The sequence below is a fragment of the Somniosus microcephalus genome, chromosome 12 (assembly GCF_052327205.1).
Source record: "Somniosus microcephalus isolate GS21.2 chromosome 12, FLI_Smic_1.0, whole genome shotgun sequence".
Lineage (NCBI taxonomy): Eukaryota > Metazoa > Chordata > Chondrichthyes > Squaliformes > Somniosidae > Somniosus > Somniosus microcephalus.
Window position 1 is genome coordinate 55,484,799 of NC_140998.1, and position 23,438 is coordinate 55,508,236.

General features: G+C 45.6%; 1 protein-coding gene across 2 annotated transcripts in view; it reads left to right on the forward strand.

The window, feature by feature from the left end:
• The first annotated feature begins 4,748 nt into the window (after nt 1-4,748).
• Nucleotides 4,749-23,438, forward strand: part of fancm (FA complementation group M) — a 133,019-nt gene continuing 114,329 nt past the window's right edge. For both annotated transcript variants that reach the window (XM_086002919.1, XM_086002920.1), the window contains exons 1-3: nt 4,749-5,444; nt 21,010-21,182; nt 21,280-21,357. In XM_086002919.1, the coding sequence (XP_085859045.1) occupies nt 4,868-5,444; nt 21,010-21,182; nt 21,280-21,357 (828 nt within the window). In that variant the 5' untranslated portion in view covers nt 4,749-4,867. The remainder of the gene's footprint in view (nt 5,445-21,009; nt 21,183-21,279; nt 21,358-23,438) is intronic.

Below are 23,438 nucleotides of genomic sequence, written 5' to 3' on the forward strand. Positions count from 1 at the left end.
CCAGACTGATTTGGCTCAGTTCGGAGGGACCACGTGCGTGACCTGGTAGGGGTGATAATGGTTCAGATGAGTCATCATCTTCTGCTTCTTCTCTATTGTCTTCTATTTCCTCCATCACTTCAGCTTTTGCCTCTGTCACCAATTCCCTGAGTGGCTTATTACTGCTGACACTGCTCACAAAAGGGTGCTCTTTCTTCTTAGCTTTCAACTGATCGATGAATTTGACATATTCCCTTTCTTGCTCAGCTTTGATTCGTTTGGCCTCATCGCGCAGCCGGTTTGTGTGTTCCTGTTCCATTTTCTCAATCAGCTGCTTCTGCTGTCTTTCCAGAATCTCCCACTCTGTGTCAAAGAACTTTTTCGTTGCATTCATCTCTTGCTCAAAACGGCAAATCATTTGTTCTAATTGCTGTTGTAGTTTGAAATTGAGTTGAGTTCGAGCCCGGTGTTCCTCAGAAATGTGCATGTCTGTAGACTGGACAGAATCAGAATTCTCTGTCAAACTATGTTGTTGTTGTCCAGTGGAATTCTGTTCTGATACTTTGTTCTCTCCTGAAGCATTTATGCACTCCTTCGTTTTTCCATCATTAGCATGCAAGTCCATTTTAGACTTGTCTTTTGCACATGGGCTGGTCTTACCATCATCAGTTCCAGAGTCTGAGCTGATTGTCTTCACCGAGTTCTTACTCCCTGCTTTGTCACTGTCACTGCTGCCTATGCCCTCATCCAATATTCTGGACAATTGTTCAGGTTTGACATCTTTTCTTTTTCCGGAATCTACCGTCATTGCTTTTAGGGAGTGCCAGTCCATATTTATTTTCCTGATCCACTCCCGTCCCAGAAGTGGTGGACCTCCCTCAGATAGTACATATAAGTCCATTCCTTGGTGTTCTTTGCCCTTGTGTCTCACCTTGACTTTTATCTTTCCGATGGGGTATACTCTTTGCCCCGTGTATGTCTGTAATACTATCTTCGTATCCCGTAGGGGAATATGTTTGAATAACCTTTTGTAATCTTGCTTATTCATGACCGTCAACGCCGATCCGGTGTCCAATTCCATCTTCACCTGGACTCCAGCTATCCGCAGTGTGACCCAGATAGTTTGTCGGTCAGCTTCCTTACTCACATTGTGAATTCTCAGACTACCCAGTTCCTTGCTGTTGGAGTCTGAATCCGAATTCTGTTCATCCGAACTCTTCTCAGCCACCTTATGTACCTTTCTGCACCTTTCCTGCGGTGGCTTTTTGTTGCTGGTCTTCTTTCCTGACTGGCATACTTTAGCTATGTGACCAAGCTTGCCACATTTTCTACATTCCTGGTTTTTAAACCAGCATTGGTTCTGATCGTGTGTTGTCTTTCCACAACGATAACATTTCGTTGTACCCAAAGCCATTTGATCTACGCTGAGTACCGCTGCCTTCAGCTGCATTTCCGCAGTGCCTCTCGCTGCGGCTTCATGCGATGCTGCAATAGAGACAGCCTTATCAAGTGTAAGATCATTCTCTTCAAGTAGCCGCTTTTGTGTTCCTTCTTTCGACAATCCACACACGAATTTGTCTCTCAGTGCCTCTGTCAGGCTTTCCCCAAACTGACAGTATTTCGCTAGCTTACGCAGTTCAATTAAGTACTCCGCGTTGCTTTCCTCTTTCAGTTGCGTTCTCGCATAAAATTTAAATTGTTCCGCTAACATCAGCGGTGTGGGGTTCAAATGATCCTTCAGGACAGCAACAATATTAGCGAAAGTCTGATCCGCCGGTTTAGCTGGTGATAGAAGATGCTTCAATAGCCCGTATGTCTTCGCACCCATTGAGTTTAGTAAGGTTAATGCTTTATCTTCATTTGATATTTTATTTGCCTTACAATATATCTCTATGCGTTCTACATACGTTGCCCAATCTTCAACATCGGGATCGAAATCGTTGATGTTATCATGCTTAGGCATCCTCGCAATCTTCTTGAGAGACAAAAAGAAATTTTTCTTTTATTTATTTATTTATTTTCAAAATGGCGGTTTCCCGCGCTCGTCTTCTTCCCCCGCCTACGAAAATGGCGGCTTCCCGCGCTCGTCTTCTTCCCCCGCCTACGAAAATGGCGGCTTCCCGCGTTTGCCTTTCTCCCCCGCTGGCTGTAATGGTGATTGCCGTATTGCTGCGTTCGCCCTCCCCAGCGGTTTTCAAATCGTGCCTCACAGCCCCTCTTGCAGTCCGGTCCTTTCCCCCCCGGCTGCGGCTGAGTTCTCCGCGTTTTTTTTAAATTTTCTCCCGCGCTTACGCTGTCCCGGTCGCTGCGCCTCACGGCCTCGGTAGCTGCCCGGCCTTTTTTCACCGGTCGCGGTCGAGCTCTTTCTCGACGCTGTTGCGTCTCCCAGCCCGCTATTTTCTCCCGCGTCTTACGCTGCCCCAGTCTCAGCGCCTCTGGCCCCGACTTCTGTCTGGCTCTTTTCCCCAGCCGTGGTCGAGTTCTCCGCCCTTATATCCTCCGTTTTTCCCTCCCCTACTTCACAGCCAACGTGGCCGACTTGCTGCTTGTCGCTGATCGGCTTACCCACCACCGTGATAGAAGGGATGATCACTGCCTGTTGCTGATGGAAGGCTTCGTGTCAGAATTCTTCCTTTGCTCTGCAGACCCGAGTCGTTTCTCAGCAGAATGATGAGGGCGGATGCCTCTTCTCGACGCCCGTTAAACTGCTTTGGATGTATCTCTGCCGCAGGGTAAGATCGTACTCGTCGCCACTGTTAAGTCTGTGTGTTATATTGAGAATTACTACACAGACCACAAGAGTAAATTTTAACAGGTCTTTACTAGTCGAAGGTCAGGGCGGAACTGCCCAATAAATCATTACACAGCACTTATATACCGGTGTGGTCACCGCCGGTATTACAGTATACAGCAGCCAAGATAAAGTAGTGCAACTCTTAAAGTAGTTCTCTTAAGGGTGGAACGGTTACTAAAATAGTTCTCTTAAAGGTGGACGGTTACATACACTACACACTTCTTCATGCAAAGGGTGGTAGAAGTGTGGAGCTCTCTCCTACAAAAAGCAGTAGATAATTTTAAATCTGAGATCGATAGATTTTTGCTAGACAAGGGTATGAAAGGATATGGAGCCAAGGCAGGTGGATGGAGTTAAGATGCAGGTCAGCCATGATCTCACTGAATGGCGGAACAGACTCGAGGGGCTAAATGGCTGCCTCCTGTTCCAATGATAAGTTTCCTTTGTTTTATGATTTAGTGTTCTATCAGTTGTGCCCCTTGACAAGGGGGCACGTGTGTTTGCTTAATTTTAGTTACGTGGAGAGACTAGAGAAGCTGGGGTTGTTCTCCTTAGAGCAGAGAAGGTTAAGGGGAGATTTGATTGAGATGTTCAAAATCATGAAGGGTTTTGCTAGAGTAAATAAGGAGAAACTGTTTCCAGTGGCAGAAGGGTTGGTAACCAGAGGATGCAGATTTAAGGTAATTGAAGAACCAGAAAAGAAAGACAAAGAAAGGCATTTATTTAGTGCCTTTCATGTCCACCGGACGTCCCAAAACACTTTACACCCAATGAAGTAATTCTGAAGGGTAGCCACTGTTGTAATGTAGGAAATGCAGCAGCCAATTTGCACTCAGCAAGCTCCCACAAACAGCAATGTGATAATGACCAGATAATCTGTTTTTGTTATGTTGGTTGAGGGATAAATATTGGTTCTTTTTCGAAATAGTGTCCTGGGATCTTTTACATCCACCTGAGAGAACAGACGGGGGCCTCGGTTTAACGTCCCATCTGAAAGTCAGCACCTGCGACAGTGTAGCACTCAATTCAATTCAATTCAATTCAAATCGCTTTATTGGCATGACAAGGTACATCTTATGTTGCCAAAGCATTGAAAAACATTCATGGTTGAACACAAAAAATACAGATCTATCCATACAGTGTATAAACAGATATATCCCTGAGTGTATAAATATACATTCATATAATTTGTATATACTCTTTTCTTATATTTAGTGGTTGTCCCTCTGTTTATGGCAAGCTGTAACATAGTGTGCCGCTAAGGTTACACAATTTCTCTCTTCCCCTAGTAGGTATGGGAGTTTTTGGTTGTCATTCAAATTTCTGAATTCCGGACATATTTTTGTGAATTTTGGGTAGAAATTCTCCCTTATGCCCTGATATTTTCTACAAGCTGTGAGGAAGTGCATCTCTGTCTCCACCACTCCCTGACTGCAGTGAGAGCATATCCTGTCCTCTCTTGGTAGCCGGGTCTGCCTGTGTCTACCTTTTTCGATCGCCAGGCTATGTTCACTAAGTCTGTACATTGTCAAGGTTTTTCTCAGTTTGCTATCCTTTACCATGGTCAGGTAATCAGCCATGCTGTATTGTCTGTTTAGGGCCAAGTCTACGGTGCTACAGCCAAGAGGTGCACTCCCTCAGTACTGCACTGGAGTGTCAGCCTAGATTTTTGGGCTCAAGTCCCTGGAGTGGGACTATGAACCCACAACCTTCTGACCCAGAGGCCAGAGTGCTACCAACTGAGCCACTGGCTGTCACACAGAGGCTGGAGGAGAATTGATTTTTAGGCAGCAAGTTGTTATGATCTGGAATGCACTGCCTGAAAAAAAAGTGTCTCTTTAGTTAAGAAAAGCGAAGTGACCCAGATTGGAAACTCAACTGAATAAAGCAGCAGGCATCCAAACTTTAGGGTGTTGTCAACACGTTAACTCGCACCGTGTCGCTGTGAGCGGCAGCCCAGAGCTCGCGTTTCCTTTGACCTCGTTGCGTCACCGAGAGGCGGCAACTTCGAGCGGAGGCTGGCGGGCCGAGCGGTTAAACCATGGCGCCCGGCCCGGCGCGGCGCCTGAATAAAGTCGCACAAACGCTTCTGCAATGAGTGGCGGGCGGCAGCGGACGCTGTTCCAGAGCTGGGGCACTAAGCCCACCCTATCCCAGCCCCAGGGCCGGAGCGGCGGCGGCGATGGCGATCCCAGGCCGAGGCGACGGCGGCAGGACCCGAGGGAAACGGCCGCTCCCGCTCCTGCCCCGGCCCCGCAGGATGGCTTTGAGGGCAGCGAGGATGACGACGTGCTGTTGGTGGCGGTGTTTGAGGCTGAGCGGAGCCTGGGCGGTGGCGGTCCCCCGGGCTCCGACAGCCGGGTCGACCCCGCCACCCTCCCCGGCTTCGACACGTCCTCCGGCGACCTGTGGATTTACCCGAGCAACTGGCCGCTGCGGACCTACCAGTTGGACATGTCCCGGGCCGCGCTCTTCCACAACACGCTGGTGTGCCTGCCCACCGGCCTGGGCAAGACGTTCATCGCGGCCGTGGTGATGTACAACTTCTACCGCTGGTACCCCTCGGGCAAGATCGTGTTCATGGCCCCGACCAAGCCCCTGGTCGCTCAGCAGATCGAAGCTTGTTACAAAGTGATGGGCATCCCGCAGGACCACATGGCAGAGATGACAGGTAACTGCTGGTGTGAAACCGCACTGACCCACAGGGGGGACCAACACCAGGCACTGAGTCCTACAAGAGCAGAAAGGTCCAAGATAATAGCAAAATACTGCGGACGCTGGGAATCTGAAATAATAACAGAAAATGCTGGAAATACTCAGCAGGCCAGACAGCATCCGTGGGGAGAGAAACAGAGTTAACGTTTCAGGTCTGGGACCCTTCATCAGAACTGGAAAAAGCTGGAGATGTAACATATTAAGCAGGTGCAGAGACTAGGAGGGGAGGAAGGAATTGAAAGAACATACTGTGAAAATGTTGCAAATGGGAATGGCAAAATCATACTGCATGAAAAATGGGGGCAGGGATTATTATCTGAAATTGTTGAACTCGATATTGAGTCCGGAAGGCTGTAAAGTGCCTAATTGAAAGATGAGGTGCTGTTCCTCGAGCTTACGTTGAGCTTCATTGGAACAATGTAATAGGCCGAGGACAGAGAGATCAGAGTGGGAGTGAAGCGGAGAATTAAAGTGACAGGCGACCGGAAGCTCAGGGTCACCCTTACAGACTGAACGGAGGTGTTCCCCAAAGCGGTCACCCAATCTGCGTTTGGTCTCCCCAAAGTAGAGGAGACCGCATCGTGAGCAGCGAATACAGTATACTAGATTGCAAGAAGTACAAGTAAATCGCTGTTTCACCTGGAAGGGGCGTTTGGGGCCCTGGACAGTGGGAAGGGAGGAGGTAAAAGGGCATGTGTTGCATCTCCTGCGCGTGCCAGGTGAAGGAGAAGGGCTGTTGGGGGTGATTGAGGAGTGGACCAGGGTGTCGCGGAGGGAGCGGTCCCTTCAGAATGCTGAAAGGGGAGGTGAGGGGAAGATGTGTTTGGTGGTGGGATCACATTGGAGGTTCGTTTCCTGGGTCAACAAATCTCAATCCAGGCTTGACAGAGGTGCAGCACTTGAACCCCAATGCCCATGGGCTGGGGCAGTGTTGTCCAATACATGAGCCAAAAGTCACATGCAGTGAAATTAGATAGCCAGATGGGGCTAATTACATATTTTCTTAGTAAATAAAAAATAAGTAATAGATACAGTTGTCGTTCGGCCCGATTGCCTGTCTCTCTTCCGTGGCCATGTTCGCGCCCGGGTGGCCCTGGAGATGGAGCACGTGGTGTCTGCCGGCACACTTGAGGCCTTCTGAGACCGGTGGGTGCCGCGGGGACTAGAGTGCATCATCACCCCGGCCAATCAAATTCTAATTTAATTTGTTAAGTTTTATTTAATGTTTTACTCATTTACAGTCGATTTGTTCAATCACCACACCAGAAAAAGTAGACACAGTTGTTGGGCATGTGGTCTCAATACTCATTTACATGGCACATGCATGTGTACTTTTTGTGCATTTGTTGGTAAAATGGTAAGATGAAAAGCAGAGTGCACTAGTGTTTTTTGATCACTGAGTTCTTTGCTTCCTTGGTTACTAGATGGTGGTAGATGTTTAAGTAAATATGTGGAGTACATTTACTTGTATTGTGTGAGTATCTGCAAGGCATTTTCTATTAACTTTAGTGGATGTGGCTAAAACTGTGCTGCTGTAGCCATACCTGTGGCTAGTCAGCAAATTCTATTGGACAACACCTGGGCTAGGGAGGGGAAAAATCAAGGATTCTCATTCCTGATCACTATCTGTTGACCCTGCTGGAAAGAATTGGTGTATGTTGAATAGGGGGAGGTTTGGGCTTTGCTTTGCTTTGCTGTACTCCCCTATGGTCAAATATCCTGAAGAATGTCCACTCGGGTGATATACCGGAGAGCTGCTGACCTCTGAAGTACTACCCAGCATGAATGACCAGATTTAGGAAAGGACAAAATTGGGGGACGGATGGGAGAAGACTACACTGCCCATTTAACAAAGTTGCAACAACAGTCTGTGAAAGTATATGTTAATGTTAAACAGATGGTAGTTAATGCTGGCCCTTCATAGTACTGTACTTGCCTTGCATGAACATGTGACAAACAGTTAACTTGATGTCACAAAAAACTCATCTCTTGCTGGGGGAGCTGCCATATCCAGGAATTTGGAAAATGACATAGAGGGAAGTGGAAATTGACCAAGATTAGTAAGTGTTAGAAACACTTATGATCCTAAATATGGAGTATTTAGGATATGGTGTTCTGTATGCCCACTTAATAGTGAATGAAGTTTCCAGCTGGAAACAGTAACCAGCTAATCTTGGCATGTGTTCAGCTCTGCTTACCATCACTTTAATTCAGACTAGTTTTAAACTGGGCCAACTGTAAGACCAGCTGGTACAGTAATCATCTGGAAACTATCTTTACGGCTAGGATGGTGTATCGAGGCAGAATACTGGGGCTTTAAAACATGGTCCTGATTTGTGAAAGTGCTGGTGAGGAGAGAAGTTGGAAGTTATGTTGTAACAGATCACCTGCTTTAATAATCGTGGGTGGGAGTGTTTGACACAATCTCATGAGGGGTATTATGGTGGGCTTTGGACAGGATTCAGTCATCAGTTAATGTGTGAAAATGAGCCAGAATTTTCTGGCGTATGTTATTAGTTAAGACTTTTTCCTGCACTCTTCAGCTCATTTTTGCTGGAAGCTCAAGGCATTAGAGATTCCAGGGTAAAACATGGGAATGGATGAGCAATTGACTGAAGTGTAAGAAGCAGTTGGGTATTTAAAGTGGTTAAGTTGGGGTGGAGGCAAATACTGACCATTGCTTACTGTTTATAATTTGCGTAAAGAACATAAGAAATAGGAGCAGGAATAGGCCATTCGGCCCCTCGAGCCTGCTCCGCCATTCAGTGAGATCATGGCTGATCATCGACCTCAACTCCACTTTCCTGCACTATCCCCATATCCCTTGATTCCCTTTAATATTCAAAAATTTATCGATCTCTGTCTTGAATATACTCAACGACTGAGCCTCCACAGTCCACGGGGGTAGAGAATTACAAAGATTCACCACCCTATGAGTGAAGAAATTTCTCCTCATCTTAGTCCTAAATGGCCAACCCCTTATTCTGAGACTGTGACCCCTGGTTCTAGACTCCCCAGCCAGGGGAAACATCCTCCCTGTCAAGCCCTGTAAGAATTTATTGGCCCAGAAATTTAGGTCGGGGGCTTCCCGCGGGTGCAAGCCTCCGACCTGCACTTACCTTGCGCGCCGGCCGTTGAGCTGTGGGCCCGCATGGGAATCCGATCCTGGGCCTCCTTCAACTGCCGGCGCGCAGTGCTTGCATATCCCAGGGGTGCAGTTAGTTCGATGCATCCCCTGGGATCACGTGGGCCATTGAGAGCCAATGGTAGCAGGGAATGCTTCATTCGTAATTTTGACAGGAAGAGCTGTCAATAACTATAAGCCCCAAAAATCACTAAAACTTCAAATAAATGTTAAAAAAAAAATCACATTTTTAAAATAACTATAAATTACATGAAATAACTATTTTAAACAATAATTTAAATTTTTGAAAAAAATAATTACATTTTCTAACGGGGCTAAAAATAAACTTACCTTTCTTTAAAGTTTTTAAAAATAATAAACCTGTGGAAAAAATGTTTTAATTTTAATTAATTCACCACTTACCTTGTTAAAAGAAGGCCTTGCGGCTGCTTTTTAGAAGTGTAACTGCTGGAGACTTGCCCTCCCGGAAAAACCTGGAAAAAAAACGTAAGTTCGATGCGCACGCGCTGCCTCTCCGGCACACACGTTCGACCACTGAATCCCTTCTTTCAGGGGAATGGTAGTGCTGGTTTCCCGCGCATGCGCAGTGCATGCACGAAACCGGCACTTTCGTTGGGCCTACGCATGAGTACCCCGTGCGTACTCACGCGTTGGGACCCGAATTTCTGGGCCTATATGTTTCAATGAGATCACCTCTCATTCTTCTTAAACTTTAGAGAATATAGGCCTAGTCTACTCAATCTCTCGTCATACGACAATCCCCCCATCCCAGGAACCAGTCTGGTGAACCTTCGTTGCGAGTTGGGTAGGATTGATTGGGGAATGTCACTCAAAGGGTTGACGGTGGATAGGCAATGACAAACATTCAAAGACCGCATGCATGAACTACAGAATTTGTTCATCCCAGTTTGGCATAAAAATAAAACAAAAAAGGTGACTCAACCGTGGCTAACAAGGGAAATTAGGGATAGCATAAGACCCAAGGAGAGGACATATAAATTAGCCAGAAAAAGCAGTAAACCTGAGGATTGGGAGCAGTTTAGGATTCAGCAAAGGAGGACAAAGGGATTAATTAAGAAGGGGAAAATAGAATATGAGAGTAAGCTTTCAGGGAACATAAAAACTGACTGTAAAAACTTTTATAGCTATGTGAAGAGAAAAAGATTGGTGAAGTCAAGCGTAGGTCCCTTGCAGTCAGAATCAGGGGAATTTATAATGGGGAACAAAGAAATGGCAGACCAATTAAATACATATTTTGGTTCTGTCTTTACAAAGGAGGACACAAATAACCTCCCAGAGATGTCGGGGAACATAGGGTCTGATGAAAGGGAGGAACTGAAAGAAATCAGTATTTGTAGGGAAATGGTGTTGGGGAAATTGATGGGATTGAAGGCCGATAAATCCCCAGGGGCCTTATAATCTACATCCTAGGGTGCTTAAGGAAGTGGCCCTAGAAATAGTAGATGCATTGCTGGTCATCTTCTAACATTCGATGGAACCTGGAACAGTACCCATGGATTGGAGGGTAGCTAATGTTACCCCACTATTCAAAAAAAGGTGGTAGAGCGAAAACGGGGAATTACAGACCGGTAAGCTTGACATCGGTAGTGGGGAAAATGCTAGAGTCCATTGTAAAAGATGTAATAGCAGAGCACTTGGAAAACTGACCGGATCGGACAAAGTCAACATGGATTTACAAAAGGTAAATCGTGCTTGACTAATCTACTGGAATTTTTTGAGGATGTAACTGGTAAAATAGATAAGGGAGAACTAGTGGATGTGGTGTATTTGGACTTTCAGAAGGCTTTCGATAAGGTCCCGCATAAGAGATTAGCGTGTAAAGTTAAGGCACATGGGACTGGGGGCAAGGTATTGACTTGGATAGCAGACTAACTGGTTGGCAGACAGAAATCAAAGAGTTGGAATAAACGGGTCTTTTTCCGAGTGGTAGGCAGTGACTAGTAGGGTACCGCAGGGATTGGTGCTAGGACCCCAGCTATTCACAATATATAGTAATGATCTAGACAAGGGAACTAGATGTAATATCTCCAAATTTGCAGACAACACAAAGCTGGGTGGGCGTGTGTGCTGTGAGGAGGATGCCGAGAAACTCCAGGATGATTTGGACAGGTTGGGTGATTGGGGAGAAGCATGGCAGATGCAATATAACATGGATAAATGTGAGGTTATCCACTTTGGTGTCAAAAACAGGAAGGCAGATTATTATCTGAATGGAAATAGATTGGGAGAAGGGGAAGTGCAACGAGACCTGGGTGTCCTTGTGCACCAGTCGCTGAAGGTAAGCAGGCAGGTGCAGCAGGCGGTTAAGAAGGTAAATGGTATGTTGGCCTTCATAGCGAGAGGATTTGAGTACAGGAGCAAGGATGTCTTGCTGCAGTTGTACAGGGCCTTGGTGAGATCACATCTTGAGTATTGTGTGCAGTTTTGATCACCTTATCTGAGGAAGGATGTTCTTGCCATGGAAGGAGTTCAGTGAAGATTCACCAGGCTGATACCTGGGATGGCAGGAATGACGTATGAGGAGAGATTGTGTCGATTGGGCTTGTACTCGCTGGAGTTTAGAAGAATGAGAGGGGATCTCATTGAAACTTACAAAATTCTGACAGGACTGGACAGACTAGATGCAGGAAGGATGTTCCCGATGGTCGGGGAGTCCAGAACCAGGGGTCACAGTCTAAGGATAAGGGGTAGGCCATTTAGGACAGAAATGAGGAGGAATTTCTTCACCCAGAGAGTGGTGAACCTGTGGAATTCTCTACCACAGAAGGCAGTAGAGGCCAATTCATTAAATATATTCAAGAAGGAGTTGGATATATTTCTTAAGGCTAAAGGAATCAAGGGGTATGGGGAGAAAGCAGGGACAGGGTACTGAATTTGGATGATCAGCCATGATCGCATTGAATGGCGGAGCTGGCTCGAGGGGCCGAATGGCCTACTCCTGCTCCTATCTTTTATGTTTATTCCTACTCTCTGTTTTCTGTCCGTTAACCAATCCTCAATCCATGCTAGTATATTACCTATAATCCCATGAGCCCTAATTTTGTTTAATAACCTCTTGTGTGGCACCTTATTGAATGCCTTCTGAAAATCCAAATGCACCACATCCACTGGGTCCCCTTATCTATTCTGCTAGTTACAACCTCAAAAAACTCTGTCAAACATGATTTCCCTTTCGTAAATCCGCGTTGACTCTGCCCAATCCTATTATTATTTTTTAAGTGCCATGTTAACACATCCTTAATAGATTCTAGCATTTTCCCTACGACTGATGTCAGGCTAACTGGTCTGTAGTTCCCTGTTTTCTCTCTCCCTACTTTCTTAAATAGTGGGGTTACATTTGCTCTGTTTGCTTAAATAGTGGGGTAAACAGTTTGAATTCAGAGGCTGAATAGAAACTCGGCAAATTTGCAGATCACAGAATCACAGAAACCCCACAGTGCAGATAGAGGCCATTTCGGCCCAGCGAGCCTGCACCGACACATATTCCACCCGATCCCCGTAACCCCACGTATTTAATCCCCCTAACACTAAGGGTCAATTTATCATAGCCAATCAACCTAACCCGCACATCTTTGGACTGTGGGAGAAAACCGGAGCACCCGGAGGAAACCCACGCAAACACGGGGAGAATGTGCAAACTCCACACAGTTGCCCGAGGCCGGATTCGAACCCGGGTCCCTGGCGCTGTGAGGCAACAGTGCTAACCACTATGCCACCGTGCCGCCGCCAAGTAAGCAGGGACTGTTCGATCTGAGCAAGAAGCTCAGGAACTGGTTAGATTGCACTGATAGAATCATAGAATGGTTACAGCACAGAAGGAGGCCATTCTGCCCGTCGGGCCCGTGCCGGCTCTCTGCGAGAGTATTTCAGCTTGTCCCACTTCCCTGACTTTTCCCCGTAGCCCTGCAAAACATTTTTTTCCTTCAGGTATTATCCAATTCCCTTTTGAAAGCCACAATTGAATCTGCCTCCACCTTAAATCTGTGTCCTCTGGTTCTCAACCCTTCCGCCAATGGGAACAGTTTCTCTCGACTCTGTCTAGACCTGTCATGATTTTGAACACCTCTATCAAATCTCCTCTCAACCTTCTCTTCTCTAAGGAGAACAACCCCAGCTTCTCCAGTCTATCCACGTAACTGAAGTCCCTCATCCCATTCTTGTAAATCTTTTCTGCACCCTCTCTAAGGCCTTCTCATCCTTCCTAAAGTGCGGTGCCCAGAATTGGACACAATTCTCTAGTTGATGCCGAACCAGTGTTTTATAAAGGCTCATCATAACTTCCTTGCTTTTGTACTCTATGCTCTATTTATGAAGCCCAGGATCCCGTATACTTTTTTAACCAATTTCTCAACCTGCCCTGCCACCTTCAATGATTTGCGCACATATACCCCCAGGTCTCTCTGTTCATTCGCACCCTTTAGAATTGTACCCTTCAGTTTATATTTCCTCTTTTCATTCTTTCTACCAAAATGTATCACTTTGCACTTTTCTGCGTTAAATTTCATCTGCCATGAGTCTGCCCATTCTACCAGCCTGTCTATGTCCCCTTGAAGTCTCACTATCCCCCTCACTGTTCACTATACTTCCAAGTTTTGTGTCATCTACAAATTTTGAAATGGTACACACAAATCCAAGTCATTAATATATATCAAGAAAAGCAGTGGTCCTAGTACCGACCCCTGGGGAACACCACGGTATACCTTTTCTCCAGTCCGAAAAACAACCGTTCACCTCTACTCTCTGTTTCCTGTCACTTAGCCAATTTCGTATCCATGCTGCCACCGTCCCTTTTATTCCACGGGTTTCAACTTTGCTGGCAAGTCTATTTGGCACTTTATCAAACGCCTTTTGGAGGTCCATGTACACCACATCAACCGCATTGCCCTCATCAACCCTCTGTTACCTCCTCAAAAAACTCAATCAAGTTAGTTAAACACGATTTGCCTTTAGCAAATCTGTGCTGGCTTTCCTTAATTAATCCATACTTGTCCAAGTGACTTAATTTTGTGCCTGATTATCGTTTCTAAAAGCTTCCCCACTACCGAGGTTAAACTGATTGGCCTGTAGTTGCTGGGTTTATCTTTGCACTCTTTTTTGAACAACAGTGTAACATTTGCAATTCTTCAGTCCTCTGGCACCAGCCCTGTATCCAAGGAAGATTGGAAGATTATGGCCAGTACCTCTGCAATTTCTACCTTTACTTCCCTCAGCATCCTAGGATGCAGCCCATCTGGTCCTGGTGACTTATCTACTTTAAGTACAGCCAGCCTTTCCAGTATCACCTCCTTTATTAATTTTTATCCCATCCAGTATCTCAACTACCTCCTCTTTCACTGATTTTGGCAGCATCTTCTTCCTTGGTAAAGACAGATGTAAAGTACTCATTTAGTACCTCAGCTATGCCCTCTGCCTCCATGCGTAGGTCTCCATTTTGGTCCCTAATCAGCCCCACTCCTCTTATTACCCGTTTACTATTTATATGCCTATAGAAGACTTTTGGATTCCCTTTTATGTTAGCTGCCAATCTGTTCTTATACTCTCTTTGCCCCTCTTATTTCCTTTTTCACTTCCCCTCTGAACTTTCTATATTCAGCCTGGTTCTCACTTGTATTCTCAACTTGACATCTGTCATATGCCCCCTTTTTCCTGCTTCATCTTACTCTCTCTTTCGTCATCCAGGGAGCTCTGGATTTGGTTGCCCTACCTTTCCCCCTCGTGGGAATGTACCTCGATTGTACCCGAACCATCTCCTCTTCAAAGGTAGCCCATTGTTCGATTACAGTTTTGCCTGTCAGTCTTTGATTCCAATTTACCTGGGCCAGATCCATTGCCAACCCACTGAAATTGGCCTTCCTCCAATTAAATATTTTACTCTAGATTGATCCCTGTCCTTTTCCATAGCTAGTCTAAGCCTCATGATACTGTGATCACTGTTCCCTAAATGTTCCCCTACTGACACTTATTCCACTTGATCTACATCATTGCCCAGAACCAGATCCAGCAATGCCTCCTTCCTCGTTGGGCCGGAAACATACTGATCAAGAAAGTTCTCCTGAACACACTTCCTAAATTCTTCCCCCTCTCTGCTCTTTACACTATTACTATCCCAGTCTATATTAGGATAGTTGAAGTCCCCCATTATTACTACTCTATAGTTCTTGCACCTCTCTGTAATTTCCCTGCAAATTTGCACCTCTATATCCTTCCCACTAGTTGGTGGCCTATAGAATACACTTAGGCGCCCCTTCCTATCTCTCTAATCTCCTTCAGCCCCACAACCCCCCGAGATATCTGCGCTCCTCTAATTCTGCCCTCTTGAGCATCCCTGATTATAATCACTCCACCTTTGGTGGCCGTGCTTTCTGTTGCCTAGGCCCTAAGCTCTGGAATTCCCTGCCTAAACCTCTCTTTCCTCCTTTAAGACACTCCTTAAAACCTACCTCTTTGACCAAGCTTTTGGTCACCTGCTCTAATTTATCCTTAATGTGGCTCGGTGTCAAATTTTGTGTCTTACAATACTCCTGTGTAGCGCTTTGGAACGTTTTACTACGTTAAAGGCACTATATAAATACTTGTTGTTGTAGTATTGTAATGGCACCTCTATTGTTTCTCAACTCTAACCAAATAGATTCTGTCCTTGACCCCTGCAAGACATCCTCTCTCTCCAGCACTGTAATTTTCTCCTTATTCAATACTGCCATCCCACCTCCTTTCTTTCCTTCCCTATCTTTCCTGAACACCAATATCCTTGATCCTGGCACCAAGGAGGCAACATATCATCCTGGAATCACGCCTGTGGCCGCAGAAATGCTTGTCTGTTCCCCTAACTATCGAATCCCTTATTCCTATTGCTTTCCCGATCTTCCTCCTCCCCCTATACAGCTGAGCCACCTGTGGTGCCATGGAGTTGGCTCTGGCTGTGCTCCCCAGAGGAGCCATCGCCCTCACCATACTGGTTGGAGAGCAAGATGCACTCGGGGGACTCCTGCACTACCTGCCTGATCCCCCTTGTCTGTCTGACGGTTGCCCATTCCCTCTGCCTGCACACTCTTAGGCTGCGGGGTGACCACCTCCTGAAATGTGCTATCCACGTAGCTCTCGGCCTCACGGATGCATCGCAGTGATGCCAGCTACTGCTTAAGCTCTGAAACCCGGAGCTCGAGCTCCTCCAGCTGACGACACTTCCTGCACATGTGGTTGTCCAGGACACGGGAAGCGTCCTGGAGTCCCCACATGGCACAGGAAGTGCATTCCACAGGACTGAGGTGCCCTGCCATGCCTCTACTTAATAGACTGTCACCAACTACTCACCAATCAGCTCCTTCCCTTGCGCTGACGTCACTTACCTCGCTCCCTGATGCTCGCGCTCCCTGATGCTCGCGCTCCCTCGGGGCTCTTGGGCCCACCTTTATCTGCGGCCGCTCCTCTCACTCTCCCACAGGTCTGTTCTTGTGTCTATTAACTTAGAGACCTTGAGTTCTGTGGCTCCACTCCTCCTTTTCAGTCAGACATCTCCACCGCCTTCCTCCTCTCCACCAATTCCTGCGCTCACAAAATTCCTCCACTCTGCTTGCGATTCATTCCGTTTGTGATCTCCCAGCTCTGCCTCCAAGCTCTGTGCTCAAGCTCTCCATTGTGGAGAGCAAAGGTAATCCCGCCCCAGCTTTTCTCCACAACCAACCAGCTCCTTAAACCCCTCTGCTCTCGCCTCCAAAAACTAGTGCAAGGAGCTCATTGGTCTCGATCAGAGTGACAAAAGAAATCATTCAGCTACCACTATTGCTTCCTCCAACCCCCACCCCCCCCCCCCCCCCCCCCCAAACCGGGCCCAAAGACCTGAACAAATGTTTCTCTCCTCCAAGCTTATCTGCTCCCTTGATCCTATTTCTACTAAACTGCTGACCACCCAACTACCCTACATGGGCCCATGGTGCCTGACATTGTAAACTGTTCCCTCTCCTCGGGTACTGTCCGCCTCCCTTTCAAAACCATTTTCAAGCTGCCCCCTCAAAGGAAAGTTGACCTCTCCTGTAGTAAATTACATCCCATTTGGACTGTGGCGAGCACTCCAATGTGGTGTACCTTGACTTTCAAAAAAGGATTTGACATAATTTCTCACAAAAGGCTACTATTAGAATGATACAGCGCAGAAGGAGGCCATTCAGCCCATCACTCCTGTGTCGGCTCTTTGGTAGAGCTATCCAATTAGTCCCTGTCCCCATAGCCCAGCAATTGTTTTCCATTCAAGTATTTATCCAACTCCCTTTTTTGAAAGTTACCATTGAATGTGCTTCCACCACCCTTTCAGGTAATGCATTTCAGATCACAACAACTCTTTTTTTTAAAGTCGCCATGTTGGCTCCAGTTCTTTTGCTTATCACCTTTAAATCTGTGTCCTCCGGTTACCAACCCTTCTGCCACTGGAAACAGTTTCTTTTTATTTACTCTTTTGAGCACCTCTATTAAATCTCCTCTTCGCCTTCTATGCTGTAAGGAGAACAACCCCAGCTCTCCAGTCTCTCCACATAACTTAAGTTCCTCATCCCTGGTACCAGTCTAGTAAATCTCTTCTGCACCCTCTCGATAGCCTTAACATCCTTCCTAAAGTGTGGTGCCCAGAAGTAAACGCAATACTCCAGCTGAAGCCTAACCAGGTTTAGCATAACTTCCTTGCTTTTGTATTCTATGCCTCCATCAATAAAGCCAAGGTTCCCATCTGCTTTTTTAATAGCCTTCTTAACTTGTCCTGCCACCTTCAAAGATTTGTGTACATACATCTTCGGGTCTCTCTGTTCCTGCACCTCACTTTAACATTGTACCATTTAGTTTATACAGGAAAAGTACTGATATCTGGCACCGACGGGACCGAGCTGCTGCCGATCTATCAAAACTTCCGGATAGACCAGCGCTAATGTTGAAGGATACGGAGGTTTTCATCTCCGTATCTGACAACAAACACTGTTGCTTAGCAACAGCTTGTAAACACTCGGCTGTACCTTGGAAGCGTCTCTGAAGCTGTTGCTAAGCTACAGAGACGCTTTCCAGAGCCTGATTGTTTAAAAATTTTTTTTTTAAATGCTAGGAGAAGAGAAAAAAAACCTAACCAAAATGGCGGCTGATTTCTGCCGTTAGATCGAGGTTTCCGGGCATACAACCTCTGGATAAACCAAAGATTCCTGTATTCTCTCTCCTCATTCTTCCTACCAAAATGTATCACTTCACACTTCTCTGCATTAAATTTCATCTGCCAAATGTCTGCCCATTTAACCAGTCTCTGTATGTTCTCCTGAAGTCTCTTACTATCCTCCTCCATTGTTTACTACATTGAGTTTCGTGCCATCTGCAAACTTTGAAATTATGCATTGTATACCCAAGTTCACGTCATTAATATATATCGGAGAGTGCAATACCAACCCCTGGGGAACACCATTGTATGTTTCCGTCCAGTCTGGAAAAACAACCATTCACTACTACTCTCTGCTTTCTGTCCCTTAGCCATTTTCGTATCCACGCTGCCACTGTCCCTTTAATTTTACTTACAAGTCCATTATGTGGTACTTTGTCAAATGTCTTTTGAAAGTCCACATACACAACATCAACCACACTCCTCATCAACTCTCTCTCGTACTTCATCAAAGAACTCAATCAAGCTAGTCAAACACTATTTTCCTTTAACAAATAGTGGCAGCACGGTGGCATAGTGGTTAGCACTGTTGCCTCACAGCGCCAGGGACCCGGGTTCGAATCCGGCCTCGGGTGACTGTCTGTGTGGAGTTTGCACATTCTCCCTGTGTTTGCGTGGGTTTCCTCCGGGTGCTCCGGTTTCCTCCCACAGTCCAAAGATGTGCAGGTTAGGTTGATTGGCTATGATAAAAATTAATCCTTAGTGCTAGGGGGATTAAATACGTGGGGTTACTGGGATATGTGTTGGGGTAGGGATTACGGGGATCGGGTGGGATATGTATCGGTGCAGGCTCGATGGGCCGAAATGGCCTCTATCTGCACTGTGGGGTTTCTGTGAATTCTGTGAAAAAATTCATGCTGACTTTCATTAACTAGCCCATACTTTTCCAAGTGCCAATTAATTTTGTTCCGGACTAATGTCTTTAGTAGTTTTTCCTCCACTCACGTTAGACTTACTGGCCTGTAGTTGCCAGATTTATCCCCCGCTGATTTTTTTTAAACAGGGGTGTTACATTTGCAATCCTCCGGTCCTCGGGCACCACCCCCATATCTAAGGAGGATTAGAAGATTGTGGCCAGAGCTGCCTCAATTTCCACCCTTATTTCCATCAGTAACCTAGGATGCATCCCATCTGGACTGGATGACTCTTCTAATTTGAGTACTGCCAACCTTTTAAGTATCCTCATTATTTTTATCCTGTCCAATATCGCAACATCCTGCTTTACTGCTACATTGGCAACATCCTCTTCTCAAGTGAAGACCGATGCGAAGTACTCATTTCATACCTCATCCATGCCCTTTGCCCCCACAAGAAGATCTCCTTTTTGGTTCCTATTTGGTCTCCGCATTCTTTTGACTACCCTTTTACTATTTATATGTTTAGAAAAGACTTTTGAGTTCCCTTTTTATTTTAGCTGCTAATCTATTCTCATACTCTTTCTTTGCCCCTCTTATTCCCTTTTTTTAATCTCATCTGGATTTTCTGTATTCATTTTGGTTCTCTACTGTTCTGTGAAATTTCTTTTGTGAAGAACCATTTGAGGCATCTACGTACAGTAAAGTATTCCCAACTGGTCAAGTACAAAGCGTCCTTTTCTTTTCCTGCTGAAAATTAGATCACAAGATGCGTTCGCATTGCATTTGTGACATCATCTGACGGGATCCTGGGCGTCCTAAATAGAGGCAGAGAGTACAAAAGCAAGGATGTTATGATGAACCTGTATAAAACACTGGTTCGGCCTCAACTGGAGTATTGTGTCCAATTCTGGGCACCGCACTTTTTAGGAAGGAAGTGAAGGCCTTGGAGAGGTTGCAGAAAAGATTTACGAGAATGATTCCAGGGATGAGGGACGTCAGTTACGTGGATAGACTGGAGAAGCTGGGGTTGTTCTCCTTAGAGCAGAGAAGGTTGAGAGGAGATTTGATGGAGGTATTCAAAATCATGTGGGTTTGGACAGAGTAGATAGAGAGAAACTGCTCCCATTGGCGGAAGGGTTGAGAACCAGAGGACACAGATTTAAGGTGATTGGTAAAAGAACCAAAGGCGACATGAGGAAAACTTTTTTTATGCAGCGAGTGGTTATGATCTGGAATGCACTGCCTGAAAGGGTGGTGGAGGCAGCCTCAATTGTGGCTTTCAAAAGGGAGTTGGATAAGTACCTGAAGGAAAAAAAATGCAGGGCTATGGGGAAAGGGTGGGGGAGTGGGAATAGCTGAACTGCTCTTGCAGAGAGCTGGCACGGGCTCGACGGGCCGAATGGCCTCCTTCTGTGCTGTAACCATTCTATGATTATCTCCCCTTCTTATAGTTACTTTTGTACAATTCCCTGATTTTTGAGGGGCAAGCAAATGACCTGCTCCAAGCTAGTGCCATTTTTTTTAATAAGTAAGTGTATTCTGATAAATTATCCCAATCTTTAATCTACCTGACCATGACATCCCTACTGTCGAGAGGGTGAGTGGGTAGTCTGTTACCAGTGCTCTATAGCTGGCTGTCGGGAGACAGTAGACACTGCCATGCATGATTCTCCTTTTTCTGATTTTTTTTTTCTCTCTTCTCCCCCGCATAGAGATTTTACATCCCTCCCCCCTCAGTTAATGTGTCTGTGATTGAGAACTGAGCAGAATGAGAATTCTGGGGCGGCACGGTGGCATAGTGGTTAGCACTGTTGCCTCACAGCGCCAGGGACCCGGGTTCAAATCCGGCCTCGGGTGACTGTCTGTGTGGAGTTTGCACATTCTCCCCGTGTTTGCGTGGGTTTCCTCCGGGTGCTCCGGTTTCCTCCCACAGTCCAAAGATGTGCGGGTTAGGTTGATTGGCTATGATAAATTGACCCTTCGTGTTAGGGGGATTAAATACGTGGGGTTACGGGGATAGGGTGGGATATGTGTTGGTGTAGGGGTTACAGGGATCGGGTGGGATATGTGTCGGTGCAGGCTCGATGGGCCGAAATGGCCTCTACCTGCACTGTGGGGTTTCTGTGATTCTGTGAACCTACACTTGGACCTTGTTCTTTGGCTCTGAGTGTTGGTTCTCTCATACCCAGTGCCAATGTAATGTCCTGCAAATGCCATTGTTAATTGGAAGTGATCCAGGTATCTGCCTCTGTTCTTTTATAAAATTGCGTGAACTAAAATTGATATCTAGCTAAACATTCAATAACTTTTGCAGGACACACACAGGCATTGAATCGCCAGAATATTTGGAATGCCAAACGAGTTTTCTTCCTCACACCGCAGGTTATGATGAATGACCTTACTCGTGGAGCTTGCCCGGCTGCTGATGTGAAGTGTTTAGTTGTTGATGAAGCTCACAAGGCACTTGGAAATTATGCTTACTGCCAGGTACAGTACTGTAAAGGATGTATATGTTGCTGCTTCATTTCTTGTGAGCAACCTCTTGTGATTTAAAATGTTGTATTTTTCCCTTTTTCTGTTGAAGGTTGTTCGGGAGCTATGTAACTACACACGTCAGTTCCGTGTTCTGGCTTTGAGTGCAACCCCGGGCAGTGACACAAAGGTTAGTTACTATGCAGTCTATCCAATATGTGAACCATGCATGATTTCAGAGTTCATCCTTCATTTTCGGAAGACCAGATAATTGCAATGTACTATATAAAGGAATTGTACATAGCAGAAGAACTTTGAAGTTACAAACACTTCAGGGCTGGAGGGTATCCATATGCGTGAATGAAGACCTTGCAGTTTCTATAAAATACTGTTTGGATTTGACTATCCTTTTTGTAATGAATAAAGTCATTATCTGTGCTCTTATTGGAAAGCAAGACGAGTACTAAACCTCTTTACAGGCAGCAGTTGATGGCCATGCAAGTCAATTGACTGAGGACTTCAGCTGTGAGGCAGAAGGGCTGCATTATAAGTACTATTGCCATAGGCTTTCACTTTTTCTGCCTTTTATTCCTGTCATGGTTGGGTGGAAATTCTGGGATCTTTTGATTTCATCTCGAGGCGATGTCTTATTCAGTTACCTGTTTAATGCTCTCTTGGTATGCACGTGATGCAGTTTTAATTCCTGATGTGTTATGTGGATGTCTGGTTTTACTGTAGCTGAGCTGTCAATTACTTGTCCTAAATGAGTGTTGACACCGTTTTCTACTGAACTTGGCATACATGTGCCAAAAGATTAAAAACAAAACAATGAACAGAACACCTTCCCTGGAACTACTTATCAAGGTTATGGCAAATTGGCATGGATCACAAAGGTGAATATGGCCATATGTTTGTGTCTAGCTACTTAACCACAAGGCGCCATGTACTCTGTAGTATGTTTATTTTGCTATGCTGCTGATAGTAGCCCCGATATCACTGGTAGTGTATCAAAATAAACCTGAGCTCCTTTTAAACGATGCAAGATCCATGGCAACACTGAAACTCAACAGGCCATGTCCAATCAAATCGTAAATCCTGCTGGAGGAAAAAAAGAAAGACTTGCATTTATATAGCGTCTTTTACGACCTCGGGGTGTCCCAAAGCGTTTTACAGCCAATGAAGTACTTGCGTGTAGTCACTGTTATAATGTAGGACACATGGCAGGCAATTTGCACACAGCAAGCTCCCACAAACAGCAATGTGACAATGACCAGATAATCTGTTTCAGTGATGTTGATTGAGGGATAAATATTGGCCAGGACACTAGGTTTAAAACAAAACAGCTGTTGGCTGTAGCAAATCTTGGCGGGCTTACCTTCAGATTGCAGCTGGCTTTGTGAGACCCATGGTTGAGAATGAGTTGTGCTAGCATGGGTCTCATAGTACAAAAGCAGATGAAGTGAAGTTGCTGTCTATGGAAGCTGCAGAAACATAGAGACTGGATGGTCCATCAAGTTTATCCCAAGCAGTCATGATGCAAGTAATGACTCCCAGTTATAGCCATGTATTCTCCTGAGAGAGGTGAAAACAAAGTTTAAAAAAAAACTGGGCAATTCAGGGAACAAAATCTGGGAAATTCCTCTCCGACCTCCAAAGATGATCAAAATTAGTTGCAGGTGATCACAGTGACCATGAGGTACATATCCAATGTCTCTTGCCTTTTGTATGCAAACTAGCCACAGTAAGGAACGCGTCCCACCCCTTTACGAATTTTTGCTACGAATCTACACTCGTCACACAAGCCAGTAACTTGTTCCAAGTGTTGACAACTCTGCGTATAGATAAACCTCCTGACCTCTAACCTATGCTTGCATACAGGTATGGTGGAAATATTAAATGAGTACTTTGCATCGATCTTCACTCTTGAAGGTGATGCTCGACTACTAGAATGGAATGATTTTAATAATACTAGTAATAAATTAGCTGAACATATTGTTTTAGATAAAATTAAGTACTTGTAAATAGAGCAGCCGGGGGAGGGTCCTCGGGGAGATATGCTGTGCGAGCCCCTAGCCCATACTTTTAATAGCTCACTGCACTCTGGGATAGTTCCAGTAGACTGGAAGGAGGCTAATGTCAACTTTTTTATAGATGGGGATTACAAGACGGACCAAGGTAACTATAGGCTGATTAGTTTGACGTCAGTAATAGGAAAGATGCTTGAGGGAATCATTAGGGATGCAATATGATTGCTTGGATAGAGAGGGACAT